Genomic DNA, 20,779 nt, shown 5'->3' with positions numbered 1-20,779 from the left:
TGTCGTATTCTACCTTTTTGTTTCTTTTTTAAAAATGTATTTTGCTTTGTCAATATGCCATGTCATTCTGATGAATTAAGTGATGTATACAGTCACAGAACCCTCCCTCTAAAAAAATCTGATCACAAGTGGCCACAGGAGACTCCTTTAGTTGTCTTTGTTGTCATTTGGTTAATAAAACTCTTATTTTGCAGTGCTGTCAAATGCCTGTCTGCTTAGGCAACATATTTAAGAGATATAAACCCAAAAGATAATGTGATGCCAGCTGGTTTTCATGGGTTGGTAGGTCTTTAGCTTGGAGCTATTTAGAATATTTTGGCCTTACTCAGTCCTTAATTGGTTTACCTTAACAGCTACTTGCTGACAGATATGCCTTCTGGTAAGAAATTCTGACAGAAATTGAGGTTTAATGGGGCTGATATGATTTTTGTTAGCTCCAGTGCTATCAGCTAGCAGATGGATGATCTCAGTGTCTGTCTGTAGCTTTGATAATTTATTACCTGAGGTGTAAATTGTCAACAGAGGAATACCTTCTGTCAGAGCTGGATTTATTCTTGGTTGTTGGCCTGCTACAATCAACCATGGCTCATGCGGCCAGTAAATGTAGCTGGAAGAGGAATGAACTAACAACTCGAGCTCACACACACTCACAGAAGCTGCTGTGAAGTCTTAGGTGCAACCCACCTGTCTGTGACCCTTAGGAATTATAAGCATTGGAGAGATTGACTCCATATAGTGCTGTCATGATAATATGAAATGTTGGCTTGCGGTTAATTTTAATGTCATTGTGATTAATGATTTAATTGTTTTTTACAGTACATGCTTAATACGTCTACACCTTAGAAAATAATTTGTTCACACTGAACTTGGACACCTAAAATGTTTGATTTTATTTGAGGCTTTGTTGACATACCCCAAAGGGTAAGATTAATGGCATGCATATTTTAAAATGCATATATTTAGGAATTTTCCACATTTATATTGTCATCATCATCACACAAGGTAGACTATTTTTTTTATTACATTTTTGGAACATCTTTTTAAAGATTAAAAGATTAGCAGTGCAAAAGGTTGTGGGTTCAATTCCCAGGGAACACACAAATGTATAGTCTGAATGCACAAGTGTTGTTGTTATAATACCATATTCCACTGGGATACCGGATACTATATTGCTCACTAGTATTGTGCGGCGGTAGCCATAATCTATTTGTCATATATATATTTTCTATGATACTACCAGTGTTATGTAAGTTACTTTCAAAAAGTAATTATTTACCATTACTAATTACATCATCAATATTGTATTTAAATTACTTTACTAATTACTCAGTCTGAAAAGTAACTAAGCTACTCATTAAGTAACTATTAATTATTCAAATCGCTAATTAGGCTACAAATTAAAATCCCTATAAACCTTAATAGAAATTAAACTCTTTATTCTTTCAATTTGAGTTAAACTTAGAATAGTGTAGCCTTTAGCTTTAAAACAACTGTAATATTTGCCTTCTTTGGTAAATAAATAGTAATACTCTGAATAATAATATATCTGAATAACAAAAAGCTTAAGAAAATGTAAACAACTTTGGCAAGAAAAGCCAGTAAAATCCTTTAATGTAGGAAAGAATAAATTACATGCCGTAAATGGTAATTGCATTCATAAGATTAACAGAATGTGTGTGATTTGTTATAATACGCATTGCTGTACAAATACGTCTGTCTCTGGCCCAGCACCAGCCAAAGCACGAACACAGATTTGAATTTAGCAGCTGATGCTGTGCCACACTAAACAATCTAATCACACCAGTGTGATTTTATCAAATATAAAAAAATATCATTCAGCTATTTTTGTCTTGTGGAAGCTGCATTTAAGATCCACTTGGCTCAGAAATCTGAGGCACGTGTCCCCTCACTTTGAATGGACATGACGGCTCTGAAGTTAGTGATTATGTCAGTTAATTTCTATATATATCATCTAAAGTGATGTTTTTATGATGTTTAATACATTTGGCTGCTTTTAGTCTTACCCTGGAATTGGTTCACCCTCCGCCTATGACCTCGCTTTAGTTTCATATGGATTACATAATTAGATAATATTCATTTTGAATGAGGAACTTGACCTTAGTGTATATCTTTGATGTTCTGTTGTCCTATGGTGGTTTGAAATGTATATACTATGCTTGTATTTTACTTTTATGGGACACCGTGTTGGGTACAGGTATGGTCCTTTCGTGAAGTTAGTTTTTGTATGTACTTAATTGATTTGTTAAGAAGTGGAAATGATGACATCTGCTGTCTCTTGTGTGTACTAACAATTGTAACCTTAGCACCACAGTTGACAGATGGAGACTTCTGATTGGTGGACTGTTAGTTCATAAGAAACTTTGTTTGTTTGAGATCTGTTTAACTCCCAAAAGAAGGCATGTAGCCGAAACGCTTTGGAGTTTTTTAGAAGGTTAATGTGACCAAGCCATAATAATAAAGGCTTTTTTACTTTTGTAATTGAGAGTGCCTTGGAGTTCCTTTTTCATTTTTTATTTTTGGCATCTAGTTTTCCATCCAAAGAGCACCTCTATTTTTACCAATTTTGGAGTCCAGGAAGCGCTCCTTTACCAATCCTTTTTTCAATATTATTTTTCGCTTTGAATTTGTTCATTTAAAATTAGACACTTGAAGGTAAAATTTTTAAGATATTTGCAGTAAAATATCCAAAATAATGTACTCGCGCAATCTACTCGCATGTAATCTACTCGCGCAAATTGTTGAACTCGTGTTTGAAAATTATGACATCAAGCGCAACATTTATTAAACTTTACCTCATCCGTTAAATCCATGATTTATATTTCCGTCTGATTGATGGCCGTCAACGGGTGGGTAGAAGACAACAAATCCCATCATCACACGCTCCTTCTTAGCGTTATCAAACCATGCAATTGTTATTGTTTTGGTAGTGGGCCCTCTCGTGGCAGGTCCTACAACTTGTACCTTTAAAGCTCAAATACGGGAAAGACTGTACCTTGCTTTAGTTTCATACGGATTACATAATCAAAAAATATTCATTTTCAGTTTGATTTCTTTAAAATTAGGCTTTCTATAGAAATATTTCTCATGTCTTTTTGTGATGTGTGATGTGTAGAAAGTTGCTCACAGAGACCTACAGTAGACGTCAGAAAGTGCACCGTTTGTTTTGTTTATTTTGCAAAAGCACAATGTTTTGTTGTTATTGTCATTGTTCACAAATAAAAGTAGGCCCTTTTTGGATTTGATTGATTTTAGTCTTATCTCTATCCGAGTAGACTATTTAAGGTTTCTCTGTGAATCAGGAAAAAAAGAAAGTGAGCGCGCTGGCGCACAGATGGTTAAAGACACTGCATTCAATTTTTAGGTAGTAATTTTAGATTTTAAATTCAATATTGATTTTAGAACTGTTTAAATTATTTACTGTATGTAACTCGAGTATTTTATAAGTAACTATAATTAAATTGCCTTAAATGAGCAGTAATCCCTTACTTTACATTTTCAGTGGATAAGTAATTTAATTTAATTACAGTAACAGTAGAGTAACCCAACAATGCATGTTACTAACCAAAAACTGGATACTGCAATAGCCATTGAGTTCAGAAATGTGTCTATTTAGTTAGTTCATTACCATTATAAGGTGTTTTGTTAAAACAATTTCAGTTTTTCGCACAAGGTTGGTTTTGTATCATTTAAACCAGTTGTAACCTGCAAATGATGTTGACAGTGTTTTCTTTACTCGACTTTCTAAAAATACTTACGCAAATTTGCATTTTGTCAGCCACAGTCGATCTGTGAATTCCTGTTCTCTCTCAACTGAAGATGCTATGAGTGTTAAAACGGAGCCCCCTTCTGCTGCAGTACATGATCATCGCATGCTGATCTTACATCATATCAAACAGACTCTCTCCAGAGGCAATTTGGCATCAAACATCCAATAAATAACAGCAATCAACAGTGACATGCCAATATGGTGCTACGTGCAGATCAGAGTGTTGATGCCATAAGATAAAAAAATCAATCAGCAGACGAATGACAAATTACACCTTGAGTAACCTTCACTAGCTGCCTGTTGAAATAATCTTACAAAACAAAGGAATCTCAGTATTTTAAGGAAATTATTTTAAGGTCAGGGTGGTGTCTTCGTGTTCTGTTATGAAATAGTCTACCAGATAAACGCGTGTTCACTGTTGCTAGGGCTTTCTCAGGTTTCAGACACTTAGCATTTAATTCAATATCAGTCACATAAAAGTCGACATAAAATCTTGTTGTGCTTGTAATCACTCTAGCTTGCTTTCCATGTCACAGCCCATTTCAGAGCTCTGTAGGCTTGAATATTGCTGTTTTTCCCCCTTTTCATGCTGCAGATTGACATGTTAGCATGCCGACCTACAGTACCTGCGAGTCATTTCACCTTGAGTTGGTATTGGCCTGAACTAGACTGGATTGATTGGTGCCACAGACACATGCTGGGTCACCAGCCTTAAATAATCCATAATAGAATGCCGAGTGCGAGCAGGGGGCCTTGAATGTCGCATTCAGAGTCACAAATGGACAGTTCAGTCAAATTAGAACTAGCAAAAAATATTCCTGTAATAGCTGAGATCTTTGAGGCAAGCCTTGACCCAAAATGTGCTCTGTTTGGGGGTCCCTGGATATGCCGCGTGGGCCCCTCAGTGGTTGATGGATTTAATGTGGCCCCTGGAACAGTCTATCTGTCTCATCTCTTCTTCATAGACTGCTGCTCACTGGAGTGAGCCGAGGATTACAGTATCTTATTAGTGCAGGAAAAGAGACAGCCGTTCACTGAGTCATCCTGTCTGTTGGTCCACATGGGCCACACATCCAGCTTCAGAGCGCCTGAGGACAATGGCTTTTTTTATGAGCCACTTAGAGTTTGAGAGGTTTTTTGGGGGTGGAATGGATTCTAGTTTTGATCCTTCGTCTATGTGTGGCATTATCTGGGACTTTTTATTATTAGCGGTGCCAAGATGTATGTTCAAATCCCTACCTCATACACCATTTATGCCGTGAAGGATAGCTCAAATCGTTTGGCTTTTTGAGGAGAGATGCATTTGTAGTGCTTTTTCCCCCCTAAGTGATTAAACTTTTTTTCACCTGCTGGATAAAAAAAAAAAGTTGAAAATCCCATATATTTAGTGAAGTAGGGACCCTAGAGCCATATTTAGGCTTGAAGTGGGCTTTTAGGGACAGATAGTTATAATTTTAGTAATTTTGCTTTATTTTAGTTATTTTATCATTTAATTATTTTTATAAATTATATATTTGATTATGTTTATCATATTATGATTTTTTTTTAACCTATGGTCATATTATTTCATATAATATTGTTTACTATAATATTTTATTATTATTATTTAATATTTTCATATGTTATCTATTCATTTTATTTATTATTTACTTTTGATCAGATGAGCCCAAACATGTTAATTTATTTATTTATATAATTTATTGTTGTAATTAATATATATTTTTTTTTATATTCATTTAATATTATTTAATTTGATTTATTTAATTGAACTGCTTTTGGGAAAAGAAGATAGAGAGAAGAGAGAATCATGAGCACATGTCAACTCATGTTGACACAGCTCCGAATTCTTTCATTGTTTTAATGACATTTTCGAATTGCTCTGTTTATTCATGTGTTTGTTTACCTCTCTAGTTTTGGCCGCTGTTTCAGGACTGAGACGTCCAGAAGTGATAACGGGTAATGAGAAAAGCATAATGCATTGCAAGAGAGTGATATGTTTGTCAAACAACATGGTAAACACTACATTATTCAACACAGTTCAAAACACTAATGTGTTTTAAATGTGTATTTACTACTCTAATTCAACACTAATGATAAACATCATTATTGCCACTAGCTGTCTATACAGGTGATGGAACCAATTATCTGTAAGATTCAGCGCATCGGAGAGTGACACTTTATTTCAGCTGTATTCAATGGGAAGTCAATAGAAAAATAGAAAGTCCCTGGTGACGGCCACACGCTGACCTTCTGACTGATAGTTGTGTGTTGTGTGAAGAGTAATCCCAGCTCCCATTGATGAATCTTAGCTTCTCACACTCTAGATGCGGTCTAATTGAATTTCCTTGGTCACAATGAAAACTTACTCCAACCTGTCACTTTTGGGTTTTGCCTTTGATAAGCAAATGACCCCCGTGGAATTGAGGTCACCGGCAGCAAAAACAAGAGTGAGTGAAAAAAAAAATAAAGTCTCTTCCCCAGTCAAGCCTCTGTATTGACTCACAAGAGAATAAGAGCAGAGATGTCACTGCGGGTCTGTGAGTCTTGTCTGTATTTCTAGAGACACACATGCTGTTTGATTTAGCAGCATCATCCTCTTCACAATAAAAGTCCTTTAAAGCAGTAATGGGAACTGTAACTCACACATTTGAATGGATAACATACTTGAATAAAGCATTTCTCACCTAGTCATTCCTCTAAGCAGAGTTTGCCGCTCTTTTAGAGAGCTGTTGGTGCAGACACAAGAAACAGATGTTTGCCTCTGCAAATAATGTGTTGAGCAGTTACTGCAAAGTCACGCTGGGACTGAGATAAAGTTATTGTGTAGTGTGTTGGAACGGGATTTTATCATATCCCTTGATTCTACTGTAAATGCACGGTCGAATCCGACCAGAACCCTGCTAGATCCCTGAAGGAAACATCTCATCCATGCGTTTTCCTGTGAGACTCTGGGTTTTCTACAAAATGTAGTTTCATAACAAGGTTCGGGAGGAGCATGTCAGATACTTAGCCTAATTAGCAAAGGTGGAGCCACTTAAGATAATCATCCTTAGGGTATAAATACAGCTGAATCAGCCTACCTGTCTCCATTGATGGTTTATCAGCATCCCCCCTCCACCCCATCTCCTCCACTAGAGTTCATTTTACACTTTTAAATATACACTGTACTCTAGGTTCGGGCCATTCCCGAGCTCGGAGCCCCTTCCCCGGACAGCACGCCAAATATGCATTATAATATTACTGCTAATTATATGTAAGTGTGAACTCGTGAATACCACCTCTGAATGGATAATTTAAAATTGAAATGATGCAAATGATATCATGATTTATTCACCCGCGTGTCGTTCCATACCTGTATGACTTTTTCTTCTTCTGAAATGTAAAGAGGATATTTTGAGTGTGTTTTTGTCTAGAAACTGTCTAGTTCATTTTTTCCGTAGGAGGAAAGTCATATTGCTTTGAAACAACACGAGGTTGAATAAATGATGACAGATTTTGTTTTTGTTTTTGATTGTTGTTTTAGCAGTTTAATTTAGGGTTAGATTGTTTTAAAATACTTTATTAATTTATTTTTATGCATGGACGTTTTTTAAGGGGGCGCTGGGTTTAAAGGTTTGGCTTACCCAAAATTAAAGGTTCATGAGTTAAAGACTGATGTTTGTATTTTTGCAACTGAATGTTTTTCATTGTCACTGTTCTTTATGATGCATGCATTGAATTCTGGGAAATGCCTGGCATCTGGAAGACCTTGGTCTGTGGTCTCTTATGAAAAATGCACTTGGTTCAGCTCACCCAGAATGGATGCAGAATTATTATTATTATTTTTCAGAATTTTATGTCACTATTTAATAATTTGTTAGATGTCAGCGTAGAAAAATGGGACAGGTTATGAATTTTTAACAATTAATTTTGAAGGTGTGTATTCAGTATGCAGACGCACAACACGACACAAGCATAAAGCAATAACTCAGAATTACGATTCAATCTCCACATTGCCTTTTTTTCTTTGAGGGCCTAATAAATGTGTCTTCATTTTGGAATAATTTCCTCCATCTGTGGGGGTTTAACAGTATTGGAAGTGGGTGCGGGTGCTAAGAGTAAATTATTCTTTAACTGTGTGACCTCTCAGACCCCAAAGGGAGGGTTACCACAGCGACCTCTCTCAAGGGCTCAGGGGTAAACGTTTTAATGGTGTTCCTAGTCAAAGACTTCATACTCTATTAATTACTAATTATACAAATCTGCATTAGAGTATTATCCTTGCCTATCATGCAGCTAAATCTGTCATGCAGGAGAAGTGAATTTTCATGCCTGAATTGTGGTGCAGGCCAATTGGCGTATTCACACAAGTGAACAAAACCGAATGTGGCGGCCTCAGCGGTTCGTCATGGAACGCATAGGGAATGTGAGGTCAGAAATCTGGCTAATTGCTACTAAAAGAAACAAAGAGCTATTAATACTGTAAAACAATCGGTGTTTAAGATTCAGGCCTATGCCTGTACCCCTTAATTGTATTTTGCGTTTTATTACGAACGATAATTACATTCTCTAAAAAAATATCACTCATTTTAGTGGTCTAATATCATTACTGTTTCCGCTCGTATTGAATTGGTTACGCAATTTGAATTAAATGCAATGTGAGCGGAGCAATTCATTAAGAGTGTGTTCTTTTCAATGCACTTATTTTTGTCTGGATCAATGCACTTATTTTTGTCTGGATTATAGAGTTTATTAGCATTGAATCTCATATTTCTGACTAGTTGCAAAAGTGTTTAGAGCTATCAGCGAGGATTAAAGTCCAGACGTTGTGTCAGAGGAGAGCAGGATTGTCTGAGAGGTCTATTTTGATGTTGACGCCCTGAGTAACACTGGAGGGCAGTTTAAATCTAACGGTAATTGCATGTGCTCCTAATGTCTGCCAAGATAGTGAGACAAGCTCTCTATGCTGCCCTATTTCTTTCCTCTGAGACTCTCTTGCCAAGTGGTGATGGATGTGATGTACATTGATTCGTGACAGACAGGTTGGAGCAAGAACTCAAATGACCAGCAGGATTTGAGATGATGCATTTCTGTCATATTGCTGAAGCATCTGACCACACCGCAGCTAATTGCAGAATGTGGTTATTGGATTTGTTTTGTGCTTATTACGACGTATTGACCTTAAATGCTTGACTGCTCATGCAGTGCAGTACGAGTTTCGGTCTACCTAGACACCATATTTGGGCATCATAGGGGAGTTCAGATGTTCAATATAAGTCTCTGCACAATCCTATAATGTGCAAAAATTTGTGTTTTGGCATTGATGCCAAAAACAAAAAAAAATAATTTGAACATTGAAATTATGTCCAAAAACCAATTTGAACATTTAAATGCAGCTATAATGTACTATATATATATATATATATATATATATATATATATATATATATATATATATATATATATATATATATATATATATATATATAAAAGCATTCAAATGAGCCTAAATGGTTTAGAACATTTATATGATGCCCAAAAAGCACTTTCAATGTCAGAACATATCTAAAATTATTTCAATGCTTAATTATACACAAAGAAAAAAAATCTAAATGTGAGTTCAAATGCAACTGTAAAATATTTTGATATGGGTAGAAATGTTTAAGCATTTGAATATACAGATGATGAACTAAAATCTTTATATTTTTTTTAATTATACCCAAAAATATTTTGAATGTTCATTTTGTGCACAAAAAAAAAAAAAAAAAAAAAAAAAATTGAATGGTTGTTTAGTGTAGTTGTATTGTATGAGGTACAGAAAAATAACTGCCTAGAAATCAGTTTAGGCATTTGAATACAATTAAGATGCACAAGTATTGTTTAATGATACACAAAATACATACATGCATACATAGTTGTTAGTGTTAATGACCCCCCCCCCCCCCCCCCCCCCCGCCACCACCCCCACCAAGAAAAATATAAAGCAATATAAAAAATAAAATGTAAGCAGCTCACTAGTTCCAACCCACTCAAGAGAAAGAGGGAGGAAGGGATGAACAAGGTAGGGTGGAGTGATAGAGATTATGGGAGAAATGAGGAGGAAGGTGGTTGAAGAGGGGGATGTTTACATCTTCAAGGTCAAGCTTTCATGTTGAGAGGAGCAATAACCATGAAGAAAAATATCTGAGAAGCTTAGGGGTTGAGGAGATGGTCCAGAGATAATGAAAAGAAAAATGATCTTTGTCTAACCCCCTCCCTTCATCTTTAAAGAGAGCTTTATTATGCATTAAACAATTTGTGTTGTTGGTGTTGGTTAACTTTGATGATGTTCATTTGTATTTGTCAGCTGAAAATGAATCATTTTGTTGAATGACTTCACACTAGTTATATATACATTATTCACCCCATTGCTGTTGACAAATTATCACTTCATTCCTCTTTTTTTCCTTCTTTTTCTTGTACTCTTTTAATTTTAATTTTCAGAAAAAAACCTCTGAGCTTTGATGGGATAATCCTAGCCACTCTTGCAAACGCACATATTGTGTAACCAAGAAAAATATCTCCCACTGGAAGCTCACATAAATATTAATATCTGTTTATTTATTAATTCATCCCAGAAAGCATATTAGAGCTTGGGATTTTCTATTTCGAGGTGGTTTCGCATGTCATACACATCCTGCGTTTAGTCAGCAATGATTGTGACAGTGCTCCATCATCTGTCAGTATTCAATGAATTAGCCAAGCTACAAAAAAATTAATTTATATATATATATATATATTAGTTTGTTAATGTATTTCCCCTTCTCTCAAATGGTCGGCAGCTCTTCACCTCCAAAAAACCTTTGGAATCCAGTGGACAGTTTGCCATGTCCATGAAAAGTTTGACAGCTGTGAATAATTTTGCACTGTTGCCAAAGTTTTGATGCACTATTGCCTGTAAAGAGCTGCTAATCTCCACCTACCAATATGCCACACATTCATTGCAAGTTTGACACAAATAAACAGTTTTTACAGGGGCCTGGCGCCCATCAGATGAAGGACTGTTTCTGAATGCCTCTCTCTGTCTCTGTCAATGGTGATATGTTTGGAGCGCTGAGCTGAACATGTTTGCTGTGTCTGGTTTGGTCCCAGGGCTGCCGGTGATGCAGGTGAAGATTGACATCTCCAGACAGCAGGTGGAGAAGATCTTTGGTCTGGAGGATTACTGGTGTCAGTGTGTGGCCTGGAGCACTACAGGAACCCAGAAGAGCCAAAAGGCATATGTGCGCATTGCCTGTGAGTTCAGCTTTGCTATCTTATAACACAAACGTTTTGACTGAATGCCATCTTATAATCTGTGGTAATGTGAAAATGTCCCGCACAGTGGGTTCTCAACTGGGTGCTTCCCCAAAATGGGTCAAAGATCTGTGGTGATCTGGATTGAAGGGGAGAAAATAAATGCAAATAATAAAGTACAACTAACAATACAGCATAATATTTATTTACCTACTTTTATGCATCAAAACATTTTCATACCATGTTAAGGTCATAATTTCAGCCCTTAAATCTCGGTCTCAAAGCAAAACCAGTTGAGAACTACAGGTCAAAGCAAATGAGTTAATTTCCATCATTCCATTAGAAAATACAGAGCCTGAGTTGGCAACTAACATTGATAGCTGGTCTCTATGGGTGCTTTGAGTGAACAGGTGTTTCTTGCCATAGATGTTAATGTCATATATTTGAATACTTCAATTCTCATTTCAAATACTGTGAAAAACATTGTGTTTTGTTAAAAATACAAATCTAACCAAATTAATGTGTCCCTAATGTTTTTAACGTGCTCTACACCACAGTAGCATTTGCTCTTTTTTATCACTCCACCATAATTATAGTGTTTTGATAGTGATATACTTTCTATTAAAAGTTATTTTGAAATTCCATTTAGCCAATCAGTCTAACCACTTATGTTCTGTTTTTCCCCAAGGCTGATTGATTCAGTTGGTTTTATATGACTTATTTAATGTTTGATTGGGAAAGTTTGATCAGGAAGAGCCTGTGGCAAGGAAATCTGCTAATCTGCAATATAACACTTTGTAATTGCCTCAAGAGACCTGGTGGTTTTGATATCTCTGTGTGATTAAACGCCGAAAAACTGCACCACTGCACTGCCTCTCTCAAAATAAACGCCAAATCATGTGTTTATCCAAAAATTATGCTTGTAATTAGACAAAAGTAGTTTGTATTTTTATAATCGGACTATATATTGCTTACACAATAGCAATAAATTATTCATAATTTATTTATTCTCCCAAATACCTCTTTTTCATCTTTTATATGTTCCTTTTTAAAATAGCCTATACAGTATACATCAGAAAGTCCTTTCAGTTTTTCGGACATTCACTCAAAGACCAGTCACTAGTCAGGTGGCTACACAGCATTTGAAAACTGGATTTACAAAAATAATTGCAAGTGTTTCAACATTGCATCAACTACTGATGAAGACATTAATGTTTATTTGAATTAACACTCTATAGGTTGTTTAACCCTCTATTACGGGTTAGGCCTTCCTCTATTTGGGAGGCCTTTGTCTTTCAAACACATTAAAATGCACAAATTCACATTATTACTTATTTACATGCATTGCAGGCATTCACAAACTTTTGTCATCTGGACTTCTTAAACTGATGTATTTACTTAAAATACCACTGAGATTTAAAATAAATATTTAATAATTAAGTATCACAGTTGCATGTTCAGAGTTCTCTGACATTGGTTAATAGTCACATGACATGCAGGTAAACTTAGATTCACCTCTGGTTTCACTTTTGGGTGATAAAAGGACTTTTAAATAAATACTTTGCTTAGAAGAAAAAACTTTTACTCACCCAAGAATGATATAAGAGTGGCTCAAACGGTTTGTGTTCTACATAACTCCATCTGTTCCTGGACACAAAGTGCCGTACAACTTCTAAACACTTTCAATATAGTGCATGAGTTATATGGACCACTTTTGTGTTATGTGTATGGTGCTTCAGTCTTTTTTGGAGCCTGAAAGCTTCAGTCCCCATTTATTGTAACTGCGTTAAAACTATTCCTTTAACAGTTTTCCACTCAAGTCAAGACAATGTCATCTCAGGACTCGATGGCCACCTAATCCTTTGTGCCTTTCCTATTCCCATCAAATCCTATTTAATCAAATTGAATGTCCAAGGCCCCTCTTCACCTCTTAATGTTTGCCAAGGCCTGATTGGTGAAGACAGGCATGACATCTGTTTTGAGGAAACGAAATGACTGGCAATGCCGTTGTTATTAAGAGAGGTCTTATTCCCCAGCATCTGAACCGAAGACAAGCCCCCTGTCTCAATGGACACCTTCTTCCGAAAGCTTTTTCGTGTCACAACAGCTATAAACGTTTATGCAAATATTGTTTTGAAATTGTGCAATCCATAGTCAGGAGGGCACGAAAACCCTCTGTCAAGAGTAATGCAATTTTGACAAGCAAATACAATTCGACTCGCATCAACGCTTGTCCCAGGGGTTTTAGGTAGAGTGGGTGGTCGTGGAGATATCACAGCCATGGTGTGGTATCGAGTAGTGGAGGAAGATAATACGATTTCCTTTTTGTTGATGGTTTGCCTGGGGGCTGCAGACAACCATTCTCTGAAGCAACCAAGCAGGGTCTAATAAGCACTCGGGTCTGTGATATCTGTCCTTCTAAGAGAGAATGTACATGGTGCAAACAAAGCCCTAAGTTATATATGGAGGAGCTCTTAACCAAAAAAACACATTGCTTAATATGACACAGATAACATAAGATTAAATGGCTTGGCAGTTTACCTTCCTGGTGATGTACACGTTCTGATCCACTTAATGACAACGGGAGTATTTTAGTCAATAGCCTGGCTTGAGAGCCCGTAGGAAAGAAAAATAAAAATAAAAAACATCCAGTCCTTTTAAAATTGTTCGCAATTGTTTCCCCTAGACTTTTTAACATTAACAGTAATGTTAAAATGAAAGGTGGCAAAGTCAAAATCTGTCACAAACACACACACACACACACACACACACACAAAGGCCTAAATTTAGATTTTATTTTTTTTAGAATTTGAATTGAAAATAAAATTCATGTTCATTTAGATTATACATTTTAAACATAAACTACTAATCCTGATTAAAAACATTGTCAGTAAGACATAAATGAAACAAACAATTTCTGTAATAGTAGTAGTTAAATAAATGTGTTTTTAATGCACAATAACCAGGTTCATGTATTTATCATTTATTTTGTATCAATCTTATACAATTTTAACTAACTGAATATTGCTCATTCAACAGCTAGTCATATTTAATGATGTTCGTACTTTATAATTGAATAAATATTGTTTTAACAATTACAGTTATTCATAATGAAATAATGAGTTACATTTTTGCTTATAAGTTTGAACATATATATGTTCCAAATTCACCTAGTACCTAATAAATAAAATCTTTTTGCCGTACAGATCTGAGGAAGAACTTTGAGGAGGAACCGCTGGGTAAGGAAGTGGCATTGGATCAAGAAGTCCTCCTGCGCTGTCATCCTCCTGAAGGTGTTCCTCCTGCAGAGGTGAGAGCAACAATTAAACTTGTTAACACCCAACAGCTCTACTAATTATCCCCCTCATTAATACACTCGCACAAATATACCATCGAGCCAGAGATCTGACGTCTTTCACCATATTCCGTCTGTTCTGTGAGCTGGCCTTGGATGAGGAACTATGCAGTGTGATTTGGCAGCTCCTGGAGTCCCATCAATAATAAATGTATTTTTGCACGGGTGCAGGACTTGACCAGCCTGCGACCAGCTGTTGCCGCTCAAAATGGCCATCCAAACTTCAAAACCTAACAGCAGCGATGTATCGGTGCTTTGTTTTCATATTCAATTTCAACTCCATTTTAACTACCAAAGTGACTGAAAAGTTTGATTTCATTCTTTGTCTTTTTTCAGTCAGTTTAAAAGGGTCATCCGGTGCTACATGCACTTTTACAAGTTGTTTGAACTGCAATGTGTGTTGGCAGTGTTCGTACACAACCACTCTATAATGATAAAACTCCACCCAATGTTTTTCTTTTTTTAATCTACTTAAATCTATCTCAGATCAAGCCGATCTCAGATTCCTGTCTTTGTGACGTCACACAGATAGACCCCTCCCACAATAGTTTGATTGACAGTGGCGTTTCAGCACAGACTGGACTGGAGTCTTACCTTAGACCCGTCCTGATTGAGCTGTCATCATTCTGCCATTGTTTCACTGCCGGAGTAGATGTAGACAAGAATGTCTCCTAAGTGATTGAGGTTTTCTGTTGTTGAATGCAATAATGAACATGGCAGTCGTCATTTACTCACGACATCTGAGCCGTTGAAGACTTTTTGAAGGTAATGTGGCCCCCCCAAACTACATAAATGTGTTTATGTTCATTGAATCAATTGTGATCCAACACCTACAGAAGAAATTAGTATAAGGATTTTTTAAGGGGTCATATGATCTGATTAAAATTTTTCCTTTGTCTTTCGAGTGTTACAAGCTCTTGGTGCATAAAGAAGGTTTATAAAGTTGTAAAGACTAAAGTCCAAAGAGATATTCTTTATAAAAGTTAACAGTCAACCACACACCCCTAAAATTGCTCGTTCTAACACACACCCACATCTCTACGTCACTACGTGGAAGATTTGCATAACGTCTCCCAAATGTTCACGCAAAGAAAGTGTAACTTTTGATCTCTCTGTTGCCACCGCCATGTTGTGGAGTCGCTGTGTATTTAGTTGAGAAAGCTAAACTACTTGTTTTGGCTTTCCAAAAAACGACTAAAAATCTGTGGTTGAGTTGTATTTCAACCTGCTCCAGAACAGTCCAACCCAAATATTCAGATGTGTGCTGGGCATTTTATTGAGGATGAGGACTGTTTCCTGAGAAAGTAGCCTGCAATGCATCTGTGGCAGAACGGCTGTTTGTATAAAGCTGAGCAGTTCAAAAGTTGCAAGGACAGTCTGGTGCTTTCTGTATGTATGTTATTTATATTTAAATAATTTGCCAATGATAAATGAAACGTGAGTTTGGAGCAGTGTAGAGTAGGCTTGTTTGTTGTTTCTCAGACCACAAATGCAGACATGGTTTTATGTTTACGCAGCGTGTTACACAACGCAACATGTAAAAAGACAGTATAAGTCATAATAATCAGTAATTATGTCCCCACTGGATGCAACAAATGCCTCGTTTGTAATTGGATTTATTGGTTTTGTCTCATCTAGTGATGTCTGGATCGTGAATGAATCTTTCTATTTAACTGGATCTTCTTAGTGAAACGTTTTGCGTCTCCAGTATGCACTAATCCACAAATTACTTAAGTTATTTGTTTTATAAATGTGCCTTACACTCCATCTGACGTAAAATAAACCAATATCCTGAGTTATTCAGTTACTCCTAACAGTACATTGACTGAACTGCTAAAAGAGAATCGATGATGGGATGTGCATAATCAGAGCAGCTGGACTGAGTCTCATGCTGCTGGCCTGGGAGAGGGCATATGTAAAAGGTTGACATTCGGTCAATCACAACACACTGGATAACTGATAGCTGGCCAATCAGAGCACACCTCACTTTTCACAATGATAAGCCTTGTAAAAAATAGATGCATTTCAGAAGGCAGTGCATAGTGGGGTCAGCAGAGCTCATTAACATTTAAAGGAAAATGGCACAAAATGGATTGCTCTGAAAGGAGCTGATTTTGACAGTGTAAAAAATGTGTTTTGGGAATTGAGAAAATTTTAACCAAACTTTGTTGCAGACTTTTCATTAAGACCCTAAAGAATCATATAAACTTGGGCATTGGATGACCCTTTTAAAAGAACATTCTTGTTTTTTCAGCATTTGTTGCGTAATTTTAATTACTGTGATAAATAATTTTGACTAATTCATCAGTTCATTCTAATTATTATTATTATAAATTAGGGCTTGAAAATGAAAATAAATTCAATCGGTTAACTCTGAGCAGAATCGATATTTTAACATTTCTGTTCTGCGTTCCTCTGATATTATTACCGTTCTGAAACCAGTTCAGGTGGAAGAAATACAGGTTAATAACGTTATTTTAAAACAATATTCTTTGCCTTCAGTTTGCATAATAATAATAATAATAATAATAATAATAATAATAATAATAATAATAATAATAATGATAATAATGATAATAATAATAATAATAATAATAATAATAATAATAATAAAGTACAGTGTTTTCTTTACTCAAAAAGAAAAGGAAAAAATAGACATCTAATATTAGCCAATAACCCGCTGCGCTTAGTCACAGCCAGTACAGCATAATCTTTTCTAGATTTTGGCTACTAAAACACACACACATATAAATAGATAGATAGAATACACTTGCACTTGAGCGAGACTAAAGCTGTGAAATGTTTTCTCTTGTGTATATCTCTAGGTGGAGTGGCAGAGAAACGAGGAGCTAATCGACCCCAAGACTGACCCCAATTTCTTCATCACCGTGGACCATAATCTCATCATCAAACAAGCCCGCCTGGCCGACACAGGCAACTACACCTGCGTGGCCAAGAACATTGTGGCTCGACGAAAGAGCTCCTCGGCTACTGTGATTGTCTATGGTGTGTTTCTTCTCATACATTGTTCCATTTTTAAATCACAGATAAATGGACTTCACCTTTCAACAGTTTGACAGAAGTTTGGGATGGTTTTGACCCAAAGTCAGGGGTAATTTACTGAGAGAGTTAGGCTATCTTTGATGGACAACTCTATTTTGATCAGACTTTGAGAAAAAAAGTATACTGACTGCTTTGCTTTGTGAAAACTTGTTATTGTTTTGTTTTACTATACCTACTGTATAACTATCAAATGTTTTATATTATCTATTTTTATTGTTTTTTTTTATTTATTATTTTTTAAATAATTAATGGGTCCCCATAAACTTAAAAAAAAATATAAGGGCAAATGATATTTTCAAGCCTGAAAAAACAAACAAATAAACATGAAAATTTGGTTAATAGAATATATATTTTATAATTATTTAAATGTATACATTATATTACATATTTATACATATATAATATATATAAATAGTATATTAAATATGAAATCTGTTATTGTATATAAATATATTATTGTATATAAATATTATTGTTTTATTTCAATAATATACTATATTATTGTTTTGTAAGTTGCTCCACATAATTTGTTTTTTGAAATTTTTCTTTTTTTATTATTATTATTATTATTTTTAGAAAAATTATTTTACAATTGTTTTTATTATTATTATAAATTATTCAGTCACAAATAACTAGAAAGGAAATTGATCAGAAAAAGTGGGAACCCTGTCATTTGAATATTTTTTTTTTTTTTTTTTAATGCTGCTTTCTTTAATGGTAAATAAAAAGTAAATATAAATGCATTTGCATTATAAACCATATATTTACTTTGTGGATATTGCTTAAGCGTCCAAATATATTTGAGATCATTATATTTCTAAAACTGAACATTATAGCATGGGCACTCCTCTAAAACTGTTAATACTGTAAATGATTGCAGCGACATTACAACATATCAATTTGGGAGCAAAGCAGCCAGGCAGTGTCTCGGAAATCTTAGCAGAGCTGACAAACCCTCACACTGTAGTTTAGCTTGTTTAATTAATGGCAGAAAATGGCTAATGAATAGGGTTTATAAGCTAGCTGACCTTTATTAAAATGCACAACGGCAGAGCATTGCTAACCCCAGAGGGACCCCGGGACAAACGCTGTTCTAAAGGTAGCATTACAACCCTGTACACGCTTGCTACTGATCCGGGCCGAGTCAATCACACACAACATAGAGTACAGTACTGGGACAGATCTACTGAGAATACTCCTAAACCACAGACAGACGTGTTAAGAATGCAGAATCTGAACTTGTTGGGGTTTTTTTTTCAGAGATAATGTATCAGGTTTATTTTGAAGCCTAGCCTAAAGATAATAAGTTATGGGACAGCTGTGTAAAAGTGCTCTGCAAAAGTGAGCCAAGAACATTTTTGTTCTATTGTTTCCTCTTTATGCTGTCAATCAATGAAGCCCTCACACAGGGAAAAAGAGAAAAAGGCACATGAATGCTAGGTGCAGCGCCTTACAATTTGGCCAATTCAAATCGTGCAGTGTTCCCCAAGCAATTTGCTACCATTGTAGATATTAATTAAAGAAAAATTCCCTGTGAATACCTTTTAATCAAAAGAACTATTAGGTATGGTCCTTTATGCTATTCTTTTCCCCCCATGACTTTGCATTAAAATGTCAGTTGATGATTTGAAGTCTTTCAGTCTTATTTATTGGCTGAACCATTGGTGGTGTGAGAGCTGTTATTAGTGCTGTTGACCAGTGGCTGAGATGAAATTTTACAAGGCTGGACTTGACTTGACACAACGGTGTGCTAAGAGGTAATCTCAGGCAATTTCCTTCCTCGTGGTGAGCAATCAGTGGTAGACGAGAGGCTAAAGAATTGATTCGGTCTGACCAGAGTTAGAGTTCGTGGAGAATTACGGAGCAGTTCCTAGCACAGTATGGACTCTGACCAGCGATCAAGGCTTCAAGACAAACAAATCGGTCGAGTTACTGAGGGAAGAAGAAATCAGATTTGCTCTGAATTCTCCCACCAAGAGAGAGGAGGCTGGGAACTTGATTAAAAACCCTGTGTGAACTTTAGACTCGGGATCATTGCCCAATCCTTGCAGGATTATGCATTTCATGAGCCAGGATATTGGTGCTATAAAAACCATACTGTGTATCGGTGTAGAGCAGAAAACCATTATACACCCCACGTGAGCGTTGTGAGATGAAATCTAGGTCGTTTTCTTTATGACATCCAACCCATCATATGTGTCCCCCGATTTAGCAAAGACTTTCGTTAATATGCAGCTTATAGTAGGGGATTGAGGGTAACACTTTAGTATAGGGTCCAATTCACACTAATAACTAGTTGCTTATTAGCATGTCTTTTATTAACATATTGGCTGTTTATTAGTGCTTATAAAGTACATATAATGCATGACATCCATAATCCTACCCAATACCCTAAACTTAACAACTACCTTATAAACTATTAATAAGCAGCAAATAAGGAGTTAATTGAGGCAAAAGTCATAGTTAAAGGTTAGTTCATAGTGAGAATTGGACCCTAAACTTGATAAAGGGCCACTGAGGAAAATTATGTTTGGTTACCACATCCATATGTGGCCAGACATGCAAACGCTTTTATTGTTCTTTAGGGGAAGCAAGGAATTTGGATGAGAAAATAATTGACAGTACAAAAGTAAACAGATATTACTAAACACTTCACTATGTTCCAAAGTTCAAGTTTGGGAAACTCTGCCTTGCCAGTTTGTATAAAGATGTGTGACCAATAAAACATATTTGCAGAATTTAAAAGAACACAAACTTTAAAGATGCAGAAAGATGCCTTGGAGTTTGATGTTATATCATGAGAATTGCAGAGTCCAAATAAATGTTGTGTTCAAAGACTAGTGTGACTGCCCCTTCAAGTACACAAGTCAAAATAAACCTGTGAAGTTTCAGACTTAGGTAATGGAAAAATGCAGTCAAAGGCATGTCAGAGTGGTGCCTCCACTTCACTGTGACTGTCCGGTTATTCTCTCATTCTGGTAATGCAATAATACCCTGTGCCAGTAATTAGTACATAAATCAGCCTAAACAAATCAAAAGTGGTAGAAGTAGACACGCAAATGACAGAGTAAAATACTTTACTAAGTAATTATGTTGCAACCATTAAAAAAGTATGTTCTTTATTGTATGGATGCATGTACTATGAAAGTCCAGACTTACGTTTGTCATGTTGTTGTTGTCAGCATCAATTGCGTCGCTTTACCACCATTTACAAATCATTTCCCATGCCTGCTACATAAATTATGACATTTCGGATGCAGCCATTGTATATTAAAGGTTCCCAATGGAATTTAGTTTTTTTTTTTTTTTTTTTTTTTTTT

At 35.9% G+C, this 20,779-nt stretch overlaps 1 protein-coding gene across 2 annotated transcripts in view; it reads left to right on the top strand.

Annotated features, from left to right (window-relative positions):
• The window catches only part of LOC113057625 (netrin receptor UNC5A-like), a 162,929-nt gene that overhangs the window by 102,487 nt on the left and 39,663 nt on the right, over positions 1-20,779 (top strand). For both annotated transcript variants that reach the window (XM_026225063.1, XM_026225062.1), the window contains exons 3-5: positions 10,898-11,041; positions 14,248-14,351; positions 17,222-17,402. In XM_026225063.1, coding sequence (XP_026080848.1) covers positions 10,898-11,041; positions 14,248-14,351; positions 17,222-17,402 — 429 coding nt within the window. The remainder of the gene's footprint in view (positions 1-10,897; positions 11,042-14,247; positions 14,352-17,221; positions 17,403-20,779) is intronic.

The sequence above is a fragment of the Carassius auratus genome, chromosome 39 (assembly GCF_003368295.1).
Source record: "Carassius auratus strain Wakin chromosome 39, ASM336829v1, whole genome shotgun sequence".
Classification (NCBI taxonomy): Eukaryota; Metazoa; Chordata; class Actinopteri; order Cypriniformes; family Cyprinidae; genus Carassius; species Carassius auratus.
This window is presented reverse-complemented; position numbering and strand designations above follow the sequence as displayed.